The following is a 19,330-nucleotide window of genomic DNA, read 5'->3' as shown; positions in this document are numbered from 1 at the left end:
CGTTTCCCAGCCACGCTTCTCCAGAGTCATCTGGATAGGCCTCCTCTCCCCACCCCGCCAGCTCCTGACCCTGCAGCACGCCACCGCCCCAGTCTGCCCACCAGAACACCGCCCCCCCGTCCCCCCCTTCCCCCGCCTCGCCGTCAGAGCAGCCCCGCCCCCGCTTTGGGGTGAAGCTGAGGACCCCACCGTGCTCACCTCGCTTTGCCACGGGATGGGCACAGAGCCCGTGGAGAACTTGGAGTAGAAGTCGTCGTCCGTGTGGTCCAGGTTGACGCCCTTCACGGTGGAGAACTGCTCGATGTCCAAGACGTCCTTGCAGTACACGGCCCGGGGCTGGGGAGGGAGGGATTTGAATGGGGAGCGGGGGCGGGGGGGTGGTGGTGGGGTGGTGCAGGGAAGGGGGGGCAGGGGTGGTCTCCCAGGGCCTCCCCCCAGCCCTGGGAACCTGGGCTGCCCTGGCTCAGTGGGACCAAGGGGCCCCCAGTTGGGGTGATGAGAACTCAAGGCGCCTTCCTGCCATCACTGACCCACACAGGCTGTGATGGGGCATGTCCCCAGGAGGACCACTCTGGCCCTTCCCACATCAGAGGCCAGTCAGAAGCGGTAGGTCACCATGCAGGCTCGTCTGCCACACACAGCCCTGGGCTGGGGTCCCAGCTGTGGTGCTTAGGTACTTTGGGAAAGTCACATAACCCCTGAAGGCCTTAGTTTCCTCGCCTGCAAAATGGGGACAATCGAGGCACTAGGACAGGAGGCTGTTGTCAGTGCTGCTATGGACCTGATGCTGTAACCCTGGTGATCTCTTTCATCTCTCTTGTCCGCCAAACATGCTCTGGGGCTGCAGTTCAGGGACTCACAGAGACAAACCCGGGCCCTGCCCTCTGGGAGTTCAAGATCGGTGGGGGAGGGCTCCCAAGGGCTCTAGGAGCCTGGGAATCTGGAAATGAAAACTTCATAGAGGTGATGAAGCTAGGGTGGGTGCAGAGAGACCTCCTCAGACCAGGCGATGCTCTGCTACTGGCAGATGGGAGCCACCCCCTGCCCATGGGTCTCAGCCCCTGGTCCAGGGCCCCTCACAGACATTTAGCAAAGTCGAAGGTCATAAACCAGTGCACAGGCTCAGTCCAGGCTGGGGAGCTACTCACATCTGGAACAAAGGGGGGATCCAACATCCCGGCCTCTAAGCGCTTGAAATTCATGTTCCTGAAGAAGGGGTGTCTCTTGACCTCCGCGGCCCCTTCCTCCTGGCAGCCCAGCCTCTGCTTTGCATCTTTGGTGAGCAGCTGCAAAAGGAGAGCCCCATGAGGACACGCCGGGTGGGGGGCCTTTCCTCCTGCCCAGAGGCCCGAGGGGCGAGGGGCTTTGGAGAGCTTGTGATCACCTCCCTTCCACACAAGAATCCCCGAGCCATCCCCTGCCAAGACATCCCTTCGCTCACGTCCACCAGCCCTGGGCCACCCCAGGTTCCCATCAGACACCGCTCGACCCTGATTTGGGAGGCTCTCCTGAACCGCGATGCGCTTTGTGGTCCCAGGATCCCAGCATGCTCAGATGCCTGGAACCCTCAGGAGAGCAGGAGTCCTGTCTGATTCTGCCCACGACTGCATGTCCAGAGCCTGGTGCGTACCTGGCACCCACTAGTGTATGCTGAACTGGCATCCCCTCTTCTGCTCCAGGTAAGCTACCAAGGGCAAAGACTGGTCTGTGGGTTCTCTCATTCGTTTACGCGATTCGTAAGTACATTGCAGACTTGCACCCAGGAGGCGCCGAGAGACGGGATGCTGAGGGTCTGGCCTCAGCAAAGTCATGTTAAGAGGACCCATCAGGGCAAGGCAGATGCGACACCACAGTGGCAAAGGAAATGAGAACTGGCTGTTAGCTGAGGGATCAGGAGGTGGTCTGGGGAGGGGGCGTCTGAGACAGGCTTTCCAGGCCGGGAGAAGGCACTGGAGGGACCTGTGACAGCGTCAGCAGGGCAAGCTTGGAGAACACTCATCTTTGAGTCTGAGGGAAGGATGGGAGTGAGAGAGATGGGTCACAGTGAAAGGGACCAGCTGGGGAGAGTGATGGAGGGTCCTGGAGGCCAGGTCTGGAGGTAGGATTTTAATACAGAGGTAGTGGGGAGCCAAGGATGGTTGGGGGTGGAGAAAGGTCCTCATCACAAACAAAATGCAGGATGGAAGGTTATTAGGAGAGGAAGGGGCTACAGGAACAGTCATGCCACCAGACCAAACTGGAGGAAGGTGTGAATGAAAGATGGGGAGGGGGGAGGAGGAAGGGGAAGGGAGGGGGAGGGGCGGGCCACAGCTGAAGATGAGGCGGGGCCCCCACATGACTGCAGGGCATCAGCCCCCTCCCCAGTCCCAGGGGAAGCCTGTGCTTCTCTCTCCTCCCCGCCACACTGAGCACTCCACCATGTACACAGTTGGAATCTACTAAGTGTCTGCTTTGAGACAGAAATCTAAGTGGGCAGCTCGCACCTTGGAGGGAGTCCAGCCCTTTCTTCTACCAGAGTCCTGGTGGCCTCTGCACATGCTCATTCTGAGAGGCAGGGGGCCTCCTGGCGTCCACAGTCTGGAGAGGAGACTTGCTGGGACTGTCCTCCCCCCAAACTAAGGAGTGAAAGGCGACAGTGGGGCGAGCAACAGATCACGGCCTCAAAGGGACGAAGCTGTGAGACAGCCGCTCACAACGTCGCCCCACTCGGTCTACCGACCCCCCAGGCAGGCTTGGCCCCATGGACTGGTGGCTCAGGGCCACTCCTGCTCTTCTCCTGGGGCTTTGCTTGTCTCCAAGAAATCGCAGAGGCTGCAGGGCCCAAAGGCTGCAGGGGCTGGCCAGACAGATGACACAGTGAGGGAAAAAGGTGAGGGGTGGGCTGCGTGGGCCATGCCAGGCTGTCCTTCAGCTCCTGCCAGGCAGGAATGTTGGCAGGTGTCCGGGGCTTCTGCTTTTTTCAAAAGAAGCCAGAAAATCCCGGTTTTTATGTGCTTTTGCCCCATTTAAAAATCTTGGCAATTAACCTACTCTTCACTTTTTTTCTAAAACACTGTTCAGCTAAAATAAACACCCACCTATATGTTGCCTGTTTGCAACCTGGGCATCAGGTCAAGAGTTCACAAATATTATATCAGGTATAAACCAGGAGAAGCAAGAGGGAGAGATGGTGTGAGTTTAGGTGGATGGGGCAGGCAGAGAGGGCTTCCTGGAGGAGGATGACTAGCGATGGGCTGGAAGGATGGGTGAGACTGAGACGGATACAGGGCTAGTGGGGAAAGAACAGTGCTGGACTCAGCAGGGGCCTAATAAAGGTGGGAGCTGAGGTCTGGGCTTAGGGACCGGACCCAGGAGACAGGACAATGAGATGCATGCACTTCTGGACCACAGGGGCAGTGGAGGGGGTCTTGTGGCTGCCAAGATGGAATGGGGGCTGGGGACTAACTTTATTGCTGTTTGTATAAAAATCTTCCTCAGCAGTGGGGGCTGGAGCTGCCCTGGGCCTCCGTGGTCTCCTTACGATCAGGCCCTGCTATGTCCTTAGCCTGGTGTCCCTTGGTGGTGACAGGGCGAGCCTGACCAGATGGGTTGAGGTTACGGGCATGGAAGAAGTCCAAGATCAGACTTACAAGGCCTCAGGGTCATTTGCAAGGAGGCAGAGCGAGACCAGAGGGCTCCAGAGGTTCTTCTAGCTGAGAAAGACGAGGGGACCTTGGTTTTGATATTTGCACCTGTAAGCCCAGGTTTGCCTGGAGCCCCAGGCTCAGCTGCCTCCTTCCCTGTAGTGGCCACCAGGGGGCAGCAGAGGAACAGCAGCGCCCCTGAGCCAATGACTGTGGGCAGGGGGCCCTCTGTGCCTCTCTGTCCTCTCAGCGGGTCCCCTGTTGCTCTTAGGGTGTCTCAACAACTGCTTCTCTGAATTCCTGACCCTGACCCAGGCCACTTGATGATGCACTGACCTTCCATCCCTCATCCAGTTAGGTCCCAGCAGATAGGTACCTAGTTGCAACATCAACCAAGTATTGTTGGGTCCCCTTTCGACCCCCCTGTTTTCAACCATCCCCGAGGGTACCCCACATTTCCATGTACCTGCCTCTTGCTGTCTTGCTCCTCTTGTCCCTCTATCCCAGCTCTGGCTGTCGTGACTACCTGTTTCCTGGGAGGCTGCCCAGCTGCAGGCTGGCCCAAGCATGTGGTCCGGGCATGTGTTTGCCTGTGTACACGCCATGCCTCCCTCACGGTCTCTCACACACGCAAATGACAGACCTACGGCTCCTCTTTGGAAGGGGTCAGATGGCAGCTCTAGGCCAGATCCTTCTCCCCGTGCCTCTGTGACGTCAGACTGAGGCTGGTGAGAGGAAGTGGTCAGGCAGCGGGTGGCCAGCTCCAGGAGGGCAGCCTTCTGGGGGAGGGAGCTAGGCCAGATGGCTCTGGGGCCTCTAGCAGTGCAGCCTCGAATTTTCTAGAAGCAGAAACGTTGCTACTTTTCATCAGTTTCCCAGGCCTGCCTTTCTCTGGACTCCGGCCTGTTTGTTGATGTTCACATTTCAGACCCTGAGGGTCAGATCCCGGTCTTGCTGTTCTAGTTGCAGAGCAGAGGAAGGGACCTGGGGGTTTGCAGGTGCCAAGTGTTGGGCGGTCAGGCCCTTCCTGTCCCCGCATGGTGGTGTTAGAGGGCGGCTGGCATTAGTGGGCAGCTCCCAGCACAGCAGTACTGAAGCCAGAGGGAAGAGGGCCCTGGGGGGCACAAGTGGGACTCGGGAGCCAGAGAGCCAGGCAGGGAAGGAAGCAGGCCCGCTGGAACCCAGAAGGGCCTCAGTCCAAGGGCGGAGTCTCTCCATCTTCACTTTTGAGGTCCTGCCACCCCATCCTCTATCCGGCTTCCAGACCCCCAGTCTGGCCCCTGCCCACCAGCCTGACTAAAGGTCCCACCCTGAGTGAGCCCTGCCTGGGGCCGGGTCAAATTCTCTATCTATGGATGCTGTCACTCAGGACCTCAGCAAGTGTGACCAACACTCCATGTAGTGGGTGGAAAACGTGAGTAAATGATGTTCGAAGGCCGAAACTATCACCACCCACCACCTGCAGCCCCTGGCCTCAGAGCAGCACCAGGGACCCAGAGCTGGATGGAACAGGAGGCCGAAGGTCAAGGGTAGGGGCTGTCCTGATGCCTTTGTATCTTGGGGGCCAGCTGGGAGCATCCCCTTTCTCCCCCATGCTGACCTCCCCCCAGAGCTGGACATAAGGGAGCCTCTCCTTGCTCACTGCAGCCTCTCTCCCTTGTCACAGAGCCACCCTGCCCCACCCCAGGCTCCCTCTTGGAAGTGTCTGTCAAACACCCCAGTCCACAGACCCTGTGGCTTCATCGCCCACACCCTAGCATGCCCTGCCCCTGCTCCCATCTGCCTGTTTGCTGTTCTCGGCTCGGGGCTGGGAGGGGAGCTGGCACTGGACACCGGCCCTAGGGCGATGCCTGGCTCACTGGGAGCTCACCATTTTGCAGATGGACTTGGCCTCCTCGGAGAACTTGTGCGAGTACACCTCCTCTGTCTCCAACACCCGGCGGTCCACCTCCTCCCGCTTCACCTTCTCCTTGCGGCCGCGGAAGGGCGACTGGCCCTCGATCATCTCGTAGATGAGGCAGCCCAGACCCCAGTAGTCGGGGCTCAGGCCATACCTCTGGTTGTTCAGGACCTCTGGAGCTGGGGGCAGAGCAGGAGATCCAGGGGACGTGAGGGACAGCTGGTGGTGGGTCAGAGCCAGGCACACGAGGCCAGGACTGAGATGCTAATGGGGCCTCAGGACGTCCTGCAACTAGGAGTGATGGTACTGCTCGCAGGAGGCCTTGGGCTCAGGGCTGGGATCCCTTCCCACTGCCGACTCCTGCCCACCAACTACTAGAAATACCTCCTCTTCCTGGGATCCTGCCTTGGTTGCTCTTCTCTGCGCTCCCAAAGGACTCTGACTGTGGCTTCAGAAGCCTGACCATGGTGGATGGAAATAACCCGTTCCCTTGACGTCTCCCCTACTAGACTGCGAGCCGCCTCATTTCCTGCTGTGCCTGATAACAGGTAGGATGCCTGGCATACGGTAGGTGTTGCACACATATTCGTTTCAATGAATGAAAGTGTGTCCACCCAAAGTAAAGATGATTTTAAATGTATCTGGAATTCCAGCAGCGTCTCACTGCGACTTCCCTAACACTTTGATTAAATGGATTATAGATTCACCAGAGAAGTGCAAGAGAAGATAGGCAGGCCGCATACATCCAGGAAGGCAAATGTATCCACATGGGTGTGGACACTGTGCACGAGAAGATGACACAGATGCCCAAGCAGGCACAGAGTGCACACATGGATTTATCCATCCATCCATCACCCATCCATCCATCACCCCACCCATCATCCATCCACCCATCATCCATCCACCCATCATCCATCCATCCATCCATCCATCATCCATCCATCACCCATCCATCCACCCATCATCCATCCATCCATCATCCATCCATCACCCATCCATCTACCCATCATCCATCCATCCATCCATCCATCACCCATCCATCCACCCATCATCCATCCATCACCCATCCATCCACCCATCATCCATCCATCCACCCATCATCCATCCATCCATCACCCATCCATCCACCCATCATCCATCCATCACCCATCCATCCACCCATCATCCATCCATCCATCATCCATCCATCACCCATCCATCCACCCATCATCCATCCATCCATCCATCCATCACCCATCCATCCACCCATCATCCATCCATCACCCATCCATCCACCCCTCATCCATCCATCCATCATCCATCCATCACCCATCCATCCACCCATCATCCATCCATCCATCCATCACCCATCCATCCACCCATCATCCATCCATCACCCATCCATCCACCCATCATCCATCCATCCATCATCCATCCATCCATCATCCATCCATCACCCATCCATCCACCCATCATCCATCCCTCCATCCATCATCCATCCATCACCCATCCATCTATCCATCATCCATCCCTCCATCCATCACCCATCCATCATCTATCTACCCACCATCCATCCATCCATCAATCATCTATCCATCCATTATCCATCGATCACCCATCCATACCATCCATCCATCATCTATCCACCCATCATCCATCCATCCATCATCCATCCATCACCCATCCATCATCTATCCACCCATCATCCATCCATCCATCAATCATCTATCCATCCATTATCCATCTATCACCCATCCATACCATCCATCCATCATCCACCCACCCATCATCCATCCATCCATCATCCACCCACCCATCCATCCATCCATCACCCATCCATCTATCCATCATCCATCCATCCATCATCTATCCATCCATCATCTATCCATCATCTATCCACCCATCATCCATCCATCATCTATCCACCCATCATCCATCCATCCATCATCCATCTATCCATCATCTATCTACCCATCATCCATCCATCACTCATCCACCCCATCCATCCATCATCTATCCACCCATCATCCATCCGTCCATCACCCATCCACCCATCATCCATCCATCATCCATCCATCACCCATCCATCACATCCATCATCCATCCATCATCCATCCACCCATCATCCATATACTCATCACCCATCCATCCATCATCCATCCATCTATCATCTATCCACCCATCATCCATCCATCCATCCATCAATCACCCATCCATCTATCATCTATCTATCCATCCATCACCCATCCATCTATCCATCATCTATCCATCCATCATCCATCCATCTATCATCTATCCGTCCATTTATTAACCCGGTCATCCATCATCCATCAATTATCTATCACCTATTAATCATCTATTCATCTGCCCATCCATCAGCATTCACATAGGTATACATACCTCCGACATACACATAGACACATACCCCATGGGTCCCCCAATATCATGCAATCTGAAAAGGACCCTCTGACACCAGAGTCCAGAACCCTGAGCGTGTGCTGCTGGCATGAGCCCAGAGGAGGACAACAGTGTCCCCATCCCTTGGAGCTTTCTCGAGGCCCCTGTCTCCTGGGGTGAGCGGGTGGATGTGTTTGAGGTGTATGGGAAGATGCCCAGGGAATATCCCTATTTGGAAGGCAGACCCCGGGGGACCAGTGTAGCTCCAGGGCAGCGGTCTCTGAGAAGGCTCAGGGGACACAGGGCAGGAGCCCCGGCTGGCCCCTCCTTGGAACGGGCTCTGTGACACAGTAGGTGGTGTGCTCCTCTCCTTTCTGGGTCCTTCCTAGTGACTTCCCCGCTCTCGAGGTCACTCTGAAAGGCTGTCTGCCAATTCACCAGACCCTACTACACCCACACCCCAGGCAACTCTGTGTGTCAGCTCTGAAACTGCCCTGGGAGGGGTGTGGCTTTGAGACACAAGTGGGGCTGGGGGTGGGGGCTGCAGAACTCAGTGTAGTCAAGACACCCTGGGGCCCCAACACTTCCCTGACCCTGGCTACAACTTCCCGCCTCCCACATGACTACTTCTGCAAGTTGCGCAAAGAGGCCAGTGGCTTCGAGGGCCCAGCTCAGGGAGGAGCCATGCCTACACTCACCCATGTAGCCAACGGTGCCCACTCGGCCGCGGATCAGGTCTCCCTCGGGGATCTTCACGGCCAGGCCCAGGTCCGAAATCCTAATGTGGCCTGATGGGGGACAGCAGAGTCAGCGGGTCCCTGGGGTGGTCTTGCAGACATCTGATCCACCCTGGGCAGGGCCCTAGACTTGCCATGGGGCCCTCGCCTTTCATTTGTACCAAGAACAGTGGCACCCAGTTGGCCATGCAGGGTGATTGTGAACCATCGCGAGAGTCAGGTGTCAGAGGTCAGGGGTAAATTATTACTTTTAGGGAGAAAAACATAAAGATGTAACAGGACCCCTGGATTCAGCTGGATGATGGCAGAACAGCCTCATAAAATGCCCTAAGGGGCTTCTTGTAAGGCTAACATCACAAAGTTTAAGATGCCTTGGCTCGATTCTGGGATTGATTCATGGGAAAATGTGAGATTCTTTTGCAACAATTTGCTTAAGGGGAAAAATCACAAAGCAACTTGGGAAGCAACTCCCTGTTCTGCCTTGTTGGTCTTTGGGGTTGTTTGTTTGTTTCCCTTTGGAGAACCTGCCGTCCAGACCAGCAGAGACTGGGAGGTGGCATTGGGGCTCCTGGGCCAGAACTGACCCCCAAAAGGCAGAGACAAACCCGTGCTGAGAGCGCACCTTGGCACTGTCTCTTCCAGCGGCCAACCCGGCAGGGTCATGGCCTCATCTGACCCTGCAGGAAGGAACACTGACCCACTCCACAGCCTGGATCTCAACAAGGCCTAAAGCAGGGAGCCCCCCCAAGAGGCTAGAGCTGAGTGGAGCCTGCTGGCTCAGTGGCCCCCAACGAAGGCAGGAATGGTGTGAGGGGAGAGAGCATGCAGATTCCAGCTATTGGGTGACAGATTGGTGGTAGGCACGGTTCTGAGACCAGCAGGGAACAAGAACCCTTGGGGGCTCTGGGTGCATACACAGAGGGGCAGTGGGCCCTGAGCCCTCTGCCTGACAGCATCACACTCAAACCTCTTCTCCAGGTCTTCTCCCTCCCCTTCCCTCCCCTTGGCCTGGGATTTGCTGGCAGGGAGACCTAGTTTCAGGTCTCCACTCCCCACTGATATTTGTGGGGGGAGAGTAGGCTCCTCTGAGCCTCAATCTTATCATCTGTAAAATGGGCACAGGGTCAGCTGGCCCTGCTCCCTCTGTAAAGACAGGGCAATTTAGTTGAAGATGCGACAACCCTTTCCCAGGTGTGATAGTCTAAATAGTCGCGGGGGCTCCTGTGGTGGCTCTTTGTTATCCATGTGTGTGTGCACAAACACACACGAAAATAACAACGATGACAGATAAGTAAGAACACCTAACGTAGAGCTGGCTTCCCTGGTGGCTCAGATGGTAAAGAGTCCAGCTGCAATGTAGGAGACCCGAGTTCAATCCCTGGGCCAGGAAGATCCCTTGGAGGAGGAAATGGCAGCCCACTCCAGTATTCTTGCCTGGAGAATCCCACGGACAGAGGTGGTTGGTGGGCTACAGACCGTGGGGTCGCAAAGTCGACAAGACTGAGCGACTAAGCATGCACGCACGCACGCACAGTTGGTAAAACAACTTATCAAGGTATCTTGTCAGAACCTCAGCACCAGCCTCCACCATCTGAAGAAGGCAGGGCAAGGCCCACTGTTTCCATTTTACAGACTAGAAAGATGGGGTGAGGGAAGTTGTGTGAGAGTTAGATGTTTGCCCAGTCTCTGGAACCCTCCACTCCTCACTCAGTGCTGGTTCTCTCTTTCTCTTCCTGTCCCCCACCCTCCACTGCAACAATTTGCTTAAGGGGAAAAATCACAAGTCACACCCACTGAGCCACATCCTTCTTTGCCAAGTAGGAGCTTTGTCCACGCCCTCTGCCCTCCCCTGGACCCAGGGTCAGCATCTTTGAGTCTCTGTTGGAAGCCTCCTGCTCCCTTTGGGTTGTGACGCTCAGCTACAGAGCAGGAAAAGGATCCCCGGGGCCGCTGCCTGACTTACCGTAATCGTCTAACAGGATATTTTCAGGTTTCAAATCTCTGAAAGGGAAAGACCACCAGCATGTGAGTGTGAGTGTTCTGGGTGGCAAGGGCACACCAGCATCTGTCGTGGACCCCCTTGAGCTACTCAGGCCTGAGTATTCCCTCCCCAACTCTGGGCTCAGGAGGTCTGGTCTCTCTCTGGGTCAAGACCATCTTGGGCTCACTTCTCTCCCTGCGGTATTAATTTAAAACAAGTGCTGCTATCTGCCATAGGTATCCTCTCGACTCTGGAGGGTGACTGAAAAGGAGTTAGGCAAAGGTTAGTCCGTCACTGAGCACCCCTGGGGCTGGGAGGTGACAGACCTCCTCCAGGGATGGGAAGACCTCGAGGTCTCCGGATGCCCTGAAGGCAAGAGCCAGGCCTGGGAATGAAGGGAGAGAAGTTATTGAGGACAAAACCGCAGCTGTAGAATTGGGTCAGAGAATAGTAAGGGAGAGAATGGTAACCTCCAGGACAAAGACCCACTTTGGGATGGGGTCCCCGGGAAGCCTGGCACTTCCCCCAGCTCCAGCTGAGCCACAGCCTGGGAGAAAGCATAGCCACCAGGCGCAGCTGTAGACGCAGCCACCACCTCCTGTCTCCAAGGTCTCTCTTCTCTTTACAAGACATGGTCATGCTCATGAGAAAGAGAACCTTTCCACTGTAAGGGGGAGAGGCAGCAGAGTGTCTGGTTTTATTAATAAAAGCTCTTCTCTGTGAATTGAAGAATAACCAACAGGACAGGGTGTGTAATGCGGGTAAGCCATTGTGCGGATGCCACACATGGCATCTGGACTGAGGATTTGGTTCTCAACCAACTGGCTTTGTTCACTAAACTGAGGGCAGCTGTCCTCATGGGGAGAGGTTCATGTGCCCAATCCAGTGATGCAAGCTCACAGAGTGATAATTGGGGTCTGTATGTGGTTACTTATTACAACATACTTTTGTTGCCATTGTTATTAATTTCCATGCTTTTGATGTGCTAACCCTTCCAAATAAGGGCAGGAGACCTCATTTCAATTAATCGGCCACCACCGACCACCAGGTTGGAAAGACAGCTGGCTAGTGGGCACAGAACCCACACCCACAGAGAGGCTATAGCAAGGGGTCGGGCCAGGGAGGCACCGTGGTTCTCTTCCTCCCTAGTATTAATAGAAAGGCTAGAACTTGGAGGGATGCCTTTTTTTCTTTTTCTTTTTTAAGAGAAAAACAATCAAGTAGAGGATTCTTTTTTCAACCCTTAGGGAAATTTTTCTGACTCTCTTCTCACTTGAATGAAAACAAAACAAAAGCATAAATTGGGAGATGTGGGAGGCGGGGGGAGGGCATGTCATCAAGACCATTCCTCCTTATTTTCAAAACCTTGGGCTCCCAAGATATTCTTAACCAACAGCCCTGTGACAAAAGTCTTCAAACTGGGTTGTGTGTGCCCAGTGTGGTTGGGGGATGAGAGAGTCACCCATGTGCTGGGACTTCAAGAATATGCATTTCTAGATCCTTAGCATCATAGTGCCTTGTCCTGGCATCTTACAGGATCTCCCCTCCCACCTGTCCTTTCTCAATAGCTCTTCTCCCAACTGACAGAAGAAAAGCAGGTTCCTCCCTACTCCTGCATATTGCTATGGTGCCCAGATCCATAGGGTGAAACCTCCAGGGTCCCAATTTGAAGTGGGACCTACTCATCATAATATCAGGGCAATTCAACAGAAGAAATTACTTTAACATTTAGAGCCTTATGGTCAGTGAGAATTTTTTAAAAATCTTATCTACATCCATATATTTCAAAGTGGAATGCTGATCATGGACTTTTATGCAAAAAGTAAATTACAGTAAAATAACAGTCTCTGGAGGCCGAAGGAAGTAGAGAATGATAGAAAATTTCTTACCATTAAAGAGTTTTCATGCATTTTTTCTAGTTACATGATGGTGGAGGTCAATTTGCTACAGCAATTAGATTCCACTGGATATCTTTAGATATGTGATGTCACTTGAGTTCAGTTTAAAAACATCAGTAATACTAGCCACTATTTTAACATATGATGGACTATTTTAGGTGTCTACTTAGAACATAGGAGGGCACAGAGATTTTCAAAATTCTTGGAGGAAGCCTGCGAGAAGAGTCTGAAGGCCACTGGTCACAGAATCTGGACACCTGGTCCTGGGGTGGGAGAGACCGGGGTCCATTCTGATGCCTGCTTCAGTGGGGATCCTACAGAAGTCCTGCAAGGGTTGGTTCTGGATCAGACCACCAGGCTCCACTCACTGAGCTTCCTGGGTACTGGGTGGGAAGAGACCAGTGGCCCAACCTCATCGACTCTGAGGGAACACCTGGCCCCCACCAAGCGATCCCCCTCCCTTTCTCGGTTCCAGGGTGGGAGTCTGTCTGACTCAAGGGCGATGACCCGGCCTCAACTCGAGGGCAAGGCTGAGTGACCAATTCAGAGCATGGAAGGGTTGGCCTCACTCACTCAGGTTCAGATGGGGGACCTGGGGTTGCCCGCTCACCTGTAGACAATGTTCTCATGGTGGAGGTCCTCCAGGCCGCACAGGATCTCTGCCGCGTAGAACAGGGCGCGCTCCTCCTCGAAGCCGGGGTTCCCCATGTTGTAAATGTGGAACTTCAGGTCCCCGCCGTTCATGATGGTCAGGACCAAACACAGGGCATCCTTGGTCTCGTAGGCGTAGGCCAGGTTGACCTGGGAGCACACGACAGCCATGCACTGGGGTTCCAGGGACCCCCACATCTGCTCCTCTTCCTCAGGGGTCCTTGAAGCTGGGTGGGAGGACTAGCGTGGGGAGCTGCAGCCGCTTCACACCACCCCCTGAGCCCCATTGCTGCCCCTCCATCCAATTCGGCAGTTCCAGGCAAGGAAGCAGAATCAGAAGGGGCAGCTGGCACCTTTCATGGGTCCCGACAGGACGGTGTCTGTTGCTTTTAAGTCACAAAAGCATGTGCGTGCATCAGGTGGTTAGAACTTCTGTCCCCTTTGGGCATCCCCTTACAAAACCCACCAGTTCTGGGGAATGCAGGCAGCCTGGGTGGATGGTGCTGCTTGCCATCAGGCACAACTGGTGGGGGTGTAACTGGGGGAAATGCACATGTTCTCTGACAGAGTGATTCCTCCACCAGGAATCCATCTCCTGGACATCCCCACAGAAATACGCCAAAGGGATGTTGAAGGATGAACGGACCCGGGGCAGCCTTGTCTGTTGTGGTGCCTTCAAAACCAGATGTGATTTCTACTTGTGGCTGCACAGGTCACGGCCTCTCTCCTCCCTGTACACAGGAATGGTGCACAGCTTTAAAAAAGAGGCGCAGCTATCTGTCAGGTTATAGAAGATTTACAATTTAAGGGGAGCAATGCTTCAGGCTAAGATTTGTTGCAAGATCCCATTGGCTAAAAATAATAAAGCCTGTATATGTATCAAGTGAAGTGAAAAGTCTCTGTCATGTCTGACCTTTTGCAACCCCGTGGACTATATAGTCCGCCAGGCTCCTCTGTCCATGGGATTCTCCAGGCAAGAATAGTGGAATGGGCTGCCGTTTCCTTCTCCGGGGGAATCTTCTGAACCCAGGAATCGAACCCACATCTCCTGCATTGTGGGCAGACTTTTTACCGTCTGAGCCACCAGGGAAGCCCAACATGTTTGCAGTGGTTACTCAGAGAGGGAGGCTTCTATGTTTACTTGGCATCCTTCTGTGAGGTTTGACTTTTTACCCATATATATATTGTGTTTTATAATAACAAGTGGGGGAGACGCTGAGAGCTGGCCAAACACAGGTCCCCTTCCAGGTCCCCACTACCCCAGCGGGTGTGGAGGGGCATCCGTCTGCGGGAAGGTGGAGAAGGACGCCTCATCTGACAGGACTTCAGATGAGAGCCCTTTGCCGCTTCCAGCTACTCTGAGTTGGGGGTTGGTTTGTTACTGCAGGAGAGCCTCGTCTGGACGGAGTAACAGGCGCGTATAAACGAGATGGGCCTGACGCTTCGGGCTCCTATGATGAAACCAGCCTAAGGGGTTTGTGGAAACAAAGCTCCTTGGCTGGGCCCCTTTCTTCCACGGAGGTATTAACAGAAGCTCACACCTAGAGGGGAGCCAGCCAACTCCAGGGACAGGACACAGTCAGTCCCAACTGCCTTTAGAAGGATGGAGCGTTGGGCACTTCCGGTCACCTGGAGGGGGGCTCTGCTACACTTCCGGTCACCTGAGGCGGGGCTCTGCTACACTTCCGGTCACCTGAGGCGGGGCTCTGCTACACTTCCGGTCACCTGAAGGCGGGGCTGTCCCCCAGGCCCTGACACTCACCACAAACCGACTGTTGACCTTCTCCAGAATCTGCTTCTCATTCAGGGCCATGGACTCCCCTTTCCTCTTTTTGATCCTCTTCTTCTCCAAGCGTTTGCAGGCGTACATTTTACCCGTGGCCCGAACCTGGCAGGCACAGACCTGTGGGGGCAAAAGACAAGACAAGCGTAAACGGCACATGAGACCAAGCCGTTCTGAGGCTCCTCCAGGCCAGGATGCGGTGTCTCCAGGGCTGGGAACCACAGCGGCCAGAGCCGGCCGTGCCCCGGCCTGTGGGTATACCAGCCTCGGGAGTGAGCAAGGCCTGGCCGTGGACCCACTGCTCCCAGGGCCCTGCCATCCAGATGACTTTGGTGCTATCTCAGGTGAACCCAAGCCCTTGGAGGTGGAGAAGCAGCCATCTGTACCAGTTTACATGGCTGGCCGAGGCTGAAAGAACCATTCCTGTCTCAGGGGCAACTAGATTTTCTCTGTCCCAAGCTTCCAACCAGATGCAGCTGCTAATAACTGGGGACTTTGAAGGACCAGCTGCTGGTAGGAGAGGCTTATTTGGGGAGGGGGGCAGTCATGGGAGACCCCTGGGAACTCTGACTGTATGATTTGGATGAATGAGACTCAGGGTATTTGGATCTGGTCTTAGTTCTGCCCTTATTCGGCTGTGTGACCTTGCCTGGGTTACCTAACCATTCTGAACGTCAGTTTTCCTCATCTCTAAAACGGGAATGACAAGGTTGGGGAAGATCAGGTTAAGCATAACAGTGCATATTAACAGCATGGCCGGGCCATACTTAGGCCCCTCATGTCCTCACTTCACCCTCCAAACACAATCAAGGACACACATTTCCTTCTGTAGACTTGAACCCTGCCTGAGGCTGGCTCCAGCATCTCCATCCAGCCACCCTCCTTCCCTTCCTCAGACACCAGTGACCTTCCCAAGGCCCCAGCCTCACCCGCCTTCTCCACCAGGGGGCGCGTGACCCAGCCATTTGCTCAGAAGCCCTGCTTTGGACACTTTTCAGGCCAATCCGGAAGGGACAGTAAAGGTGACAAGAGTCCAGAAACTTTTCATGAATATGTGGATGTTCACTCACCTCCCCAAAGCCCCCTTTTCCTAGTACTCGGTACTGCCTGAAAGTGTTTTTGGTTACCGGTTGCCTGGAAGAAAAGCAAAAATCCAGCATGGGTCTCATAGCATTAAGATGCAGAATTAAGAGACAAGGGCAGCATTGAGAGGAGCTGAGCGGGGCAAGACACACACCTCCAAACCCTGCCCTGGGGACCCTCAGGAACCACCGCTGCAGACGCGACCCTCAAGCACTGGCTCAGGGGCTGGGCGCCCTCGGCCCTGGACTGGAAGGAAAGAGCAGGAGGCTTGAAAAACGTGAGCAGAGGCTGCTTCACTGCACTTTCCCTGTGGTTCCCCTCTCTCTCCCAAATGCAAATTCTGCGGCTGCACTCAGAAGGAAGCTGTGTCCTCAGTGCAGGGAGAAGAGAGAGGGCCAGGAGTCAGGCTCGGTGTCCCATGGAGGCCAGGAAGGAAACCGCAGCCCTGCGTCCACACCTGCCTGGCGGAACAGCTTGCGCCTCCTGTCCCCAGGCGCCCGAGCTGTTCCTTCCTGCAGACGTGCCCTGGGAAGACAGGCCTCCTGGGAACAGAGAGGCTGCTGATCCCCATGACCAGTCTGGTTACTCTCTAAGGACCGAGGGCATTGGACTCCCCTGAACATCAGGACAGGAGAAGATCCTGTCTGCCAAAAGGTGTGTGTGTGTGTGTGTATGTGTGTGTGTGTGCATGCTCTGTCGCTTCAGTCGTGTTCGACTCTTTGTGACCCTATGGACTAGACCCTGGGTAGGCTCCCCTGTCCATGGGATTTCCCAGGCAAGAACACTGAAATGGGTTGTCATTCCCTTCTCCAGGGGATCTTCCCAACCCTGGGGTTGAACCTGCATCTCTTATGTCTCCTTCTTTGGCAGGTGGGTTCTTTACCACTGCTGCTACTGCTACTGCTAAGTCACTTCAGTCGTGTCCGACTCTGTGTGACCCCATAGACGGCAGCCCACCAGGCTCCCCCATCCCTGAAATTCTCCAGGCAAGAACACCTGAGTGGGTTGCCATTTCCTTCTCCAGGGCATGAAAGTGAAAAGTGAAAGTGAAGTCGCTCAGTCGTGTCCGACTCTTAGCGACCCCATGCACTGCAGCCCACCAGGCTCCTCCATCCATGGGATTTTCCAGGCAAGAACACTGGAGTGGGGTGCCATTGCCTTCTCCATCTTTACCACTAGCACCACTGATATTTATGACTAATCACCTTATGTCTCTCGATTCCCCATTTTAACTAGCCAAAACCATTTATAATGTCTAATGAGACAAGCCTCCGATCATGGGGCAAAGGTGGGGCTCATGGAGTAAAGAAAGAAATGGCCACTTAGTTGCCGCAAAGGACTCCACCTTGTAGATAGCGTGTGTTTTTTCATTGCTGGCCTATTTGGCTAAGAAAAGTCAGGTTTTTCCCCCTCTCTCTTTTTGGCTTTAATGAGGTGTAATTGACAAAGAGTACAACCTGATGTTTGGATATAGGTATACATTGTGACTCATTGGAAAAGACTCTGATGCTGGGAGGGACTGGGGCAGGAGGAGAAGGGGACGACAGAGGATGAGATGGCTGGATGGCATCACTGACTTGATGGACGTGAGTCTGAGTGAACTCCGGGAGTTGGTGAGGGACAGGGAGGCCTGGCGTGCTGCGATTCATGGGGTCGCAAAGAGTCGGACACGACTGAGCGACTGATCTGATCTGATACATTGTGAAATCATCATCCAGGCAAGCTAATTAACATCCTATCACCTCCCCAAATTAACATTCCCCCCTCCCTCCCTTCTTTCCTTCCTTTCTTCCAAGGACACTTAAGATCTACCCTCTTAGCAAATTTTCAGTAAATGATACAGCACTGTTAACTCTTGTCCCCTTGTTGTATGTGAGATCCTTAGAACTGACTCATCTTGCGTAACTTCAACCTTGTACCCTGGGCCAACATCTCCCATTTCTCCCATCCCCTCCCTGCCCCTGGTGACCACCACTCTACTCTCTGCTTCTATGAGTCTATGTGGATTCCACATATAAGTGAGATCACATAGTACTTGTTTTTCTGTGTCTGGTTTATTTCACTTAGCATAATGTCCTCCAGGTCCGTCCATGTTGTCATAAATGTCAGGACTCCCTTCTTTTTTTTTAAGGCTGAGTAATACTCCATTGTAGAAACACGATCCTATTCTACTCTCACGGTATTGCAGCATTACCCACAATAGTCAAGAAATGGAAACAACCTAAAAAGCCATCAATCGATTAATGGGTAAGAAGAAGCAGCTTTTACGATGTTAAAATTGGCTCTTGACTCTCAAGGACTATCTTTGAGCATCCCCAAATTCCACCCCAAGTTTCTTCCGCAGCGTAGGGATTGGTATGGGATTGGAATGGGCCAAAGAACTGGGTCAGCTCGAGAAAGACCAATCTCCAGTCACCCAGTGGCTCCTGAATGAAACTCCCATGGAAACGCTTCTCACTGCTGGGTCCTGAAGAGGATTTGGGTTTCAGTGGGAATCACAGCTTCGGCACCATGCTATTCTCTTAGGCGCTGTTCTCCTGGACGCTCCCTGGCCTGTCTAGAATTCATGTGTGTGATTCACTGCCTCTTCCTAGTGTTTCTTTAGGAAGCAGGGTCCAGGCTGCCCCTCTGCTGGACTCCCCCTTGCTCTGCATCTTACACACGAGCGGCCTGGCCTGGAGCAAGCCCGCCATGCGCCTGCATCCAACATGCGGCCCTGGGAAGCGTTTCCTCCAGCTGCCCTCGAAACCACATGAAGGCGTCCGGGCCAACAGTTTACGATACATGGAGAACAAACAGTCGGCCGACATTACCACAGAGCTCCTCTGCTGGGGGAAATGAGTGTAATACAATTTCCGAGGAATTTCTTGGTTAACCTTGGGAGGGAAAAAAATCCCTTTAATATTTCAACAGCACAGCACCAACAGGCCATGATCTTGTTAGCAAGAAAAAAGGCGGCGGGGAGCGGGGCTGCTGTCAATCATTCAGGGCATTTCTAGGCCAGGGTCCTGCTTTGCTGGCTTCAACGGCTTCATGGCCTCAAAAGGGCATAACTCTTTTGAGGTCGACACACCGATTTGAAAAGTCCATTTCTCTATTTCATGTGTTTGGTCCTGACAAGTAAAGTGAAAGCCAGGGGCCACAGCTAAAGGCTTCCTTTGGAACAGGATGCTGGATAAACTAAGGCTGAAGGACTTGAGCCAGGGACCTGGGCTTCAGCTTCCAGCCTTGCCAGGCATTGCTGTGTGACCCAGGGCTAACCCACCAACCTCTCCGAGCCTTGCATCTTCAGTAAAAT

General features: G+C 54.1%; 1 protein-coding gene across 6 annotated transcripts in view; it reads right to left on the bottom strand.

Annotated features, from left to right (window-relative positions):
* GRK5 (G protein-coupled receptor kinase 5) overlaps nucleotides 1-19,330 on the bottom strand; it is a 232,510-nt gene that overhangs the window by 7,501 nt on the left and 205,679 nt on the right. For all 6 annotated transcript variants that reach the window (XM_086377673.1, XM_086377672.1, XM_086377675.1 and 3 more), the window contains 8 exons: nucleotides 16,020-16,083; nucleotides 14,929-15,069; nucleotides 13,126-13,316; nucleotides 10,600-10,637; nucleotides 8,598-8,687; nucleotides 5,494-5,702; nucleotides 1,149-1,286; nucleotides 199-336 (listed from right to left, as the gene is read on the bottom strand). In XM_086377673.1, the coding sequence (XP_086233799.1) occupies nucleotides 199-336; nucleotides 1,149-1,286; nucleotides 5,494-5,702; nucleotides 8,598-8,687; nucleotides 10,600-10,637; nucleotides 13,126-13,316; nucleotides 14,929-15,069; nucleotides 16,020-16,083 (1,009 nt within the window). The remainder of the gene's footprint in view (nucleotides 1-198; nucleotides 337-1,148; nucleotides 1,287-5,493; nucleotides 5,703-8,597; nucleotides 8,688-10,599; nucleotides 10,638-13,125; nucleotides 13,317-14,928; nucleotides 15,070-16,019; nucleotides 16,084-19,330) is intronic.

The sequence above is a fragment of the Bos grunniens genome, chromosome 26, assembly GCF_055505025.1.
Source record: "Bos grunniens cultivar Pamir isolate PY7600 chromosome 26, Bosgru_T2T1.0, whole genome shotgun sequence".
In the NCBI taxonomy this organism is placed as follows: Eukaryota; Metazoa; Chordata; class Mammalia; order Artiodactyla; family Bovidae; genus Bos; species Bos grunniens.
Note: the sequence above shows the minus strand (reverse complement) of the source record. Positions and strands in the feature narration are given on the sequence as shown.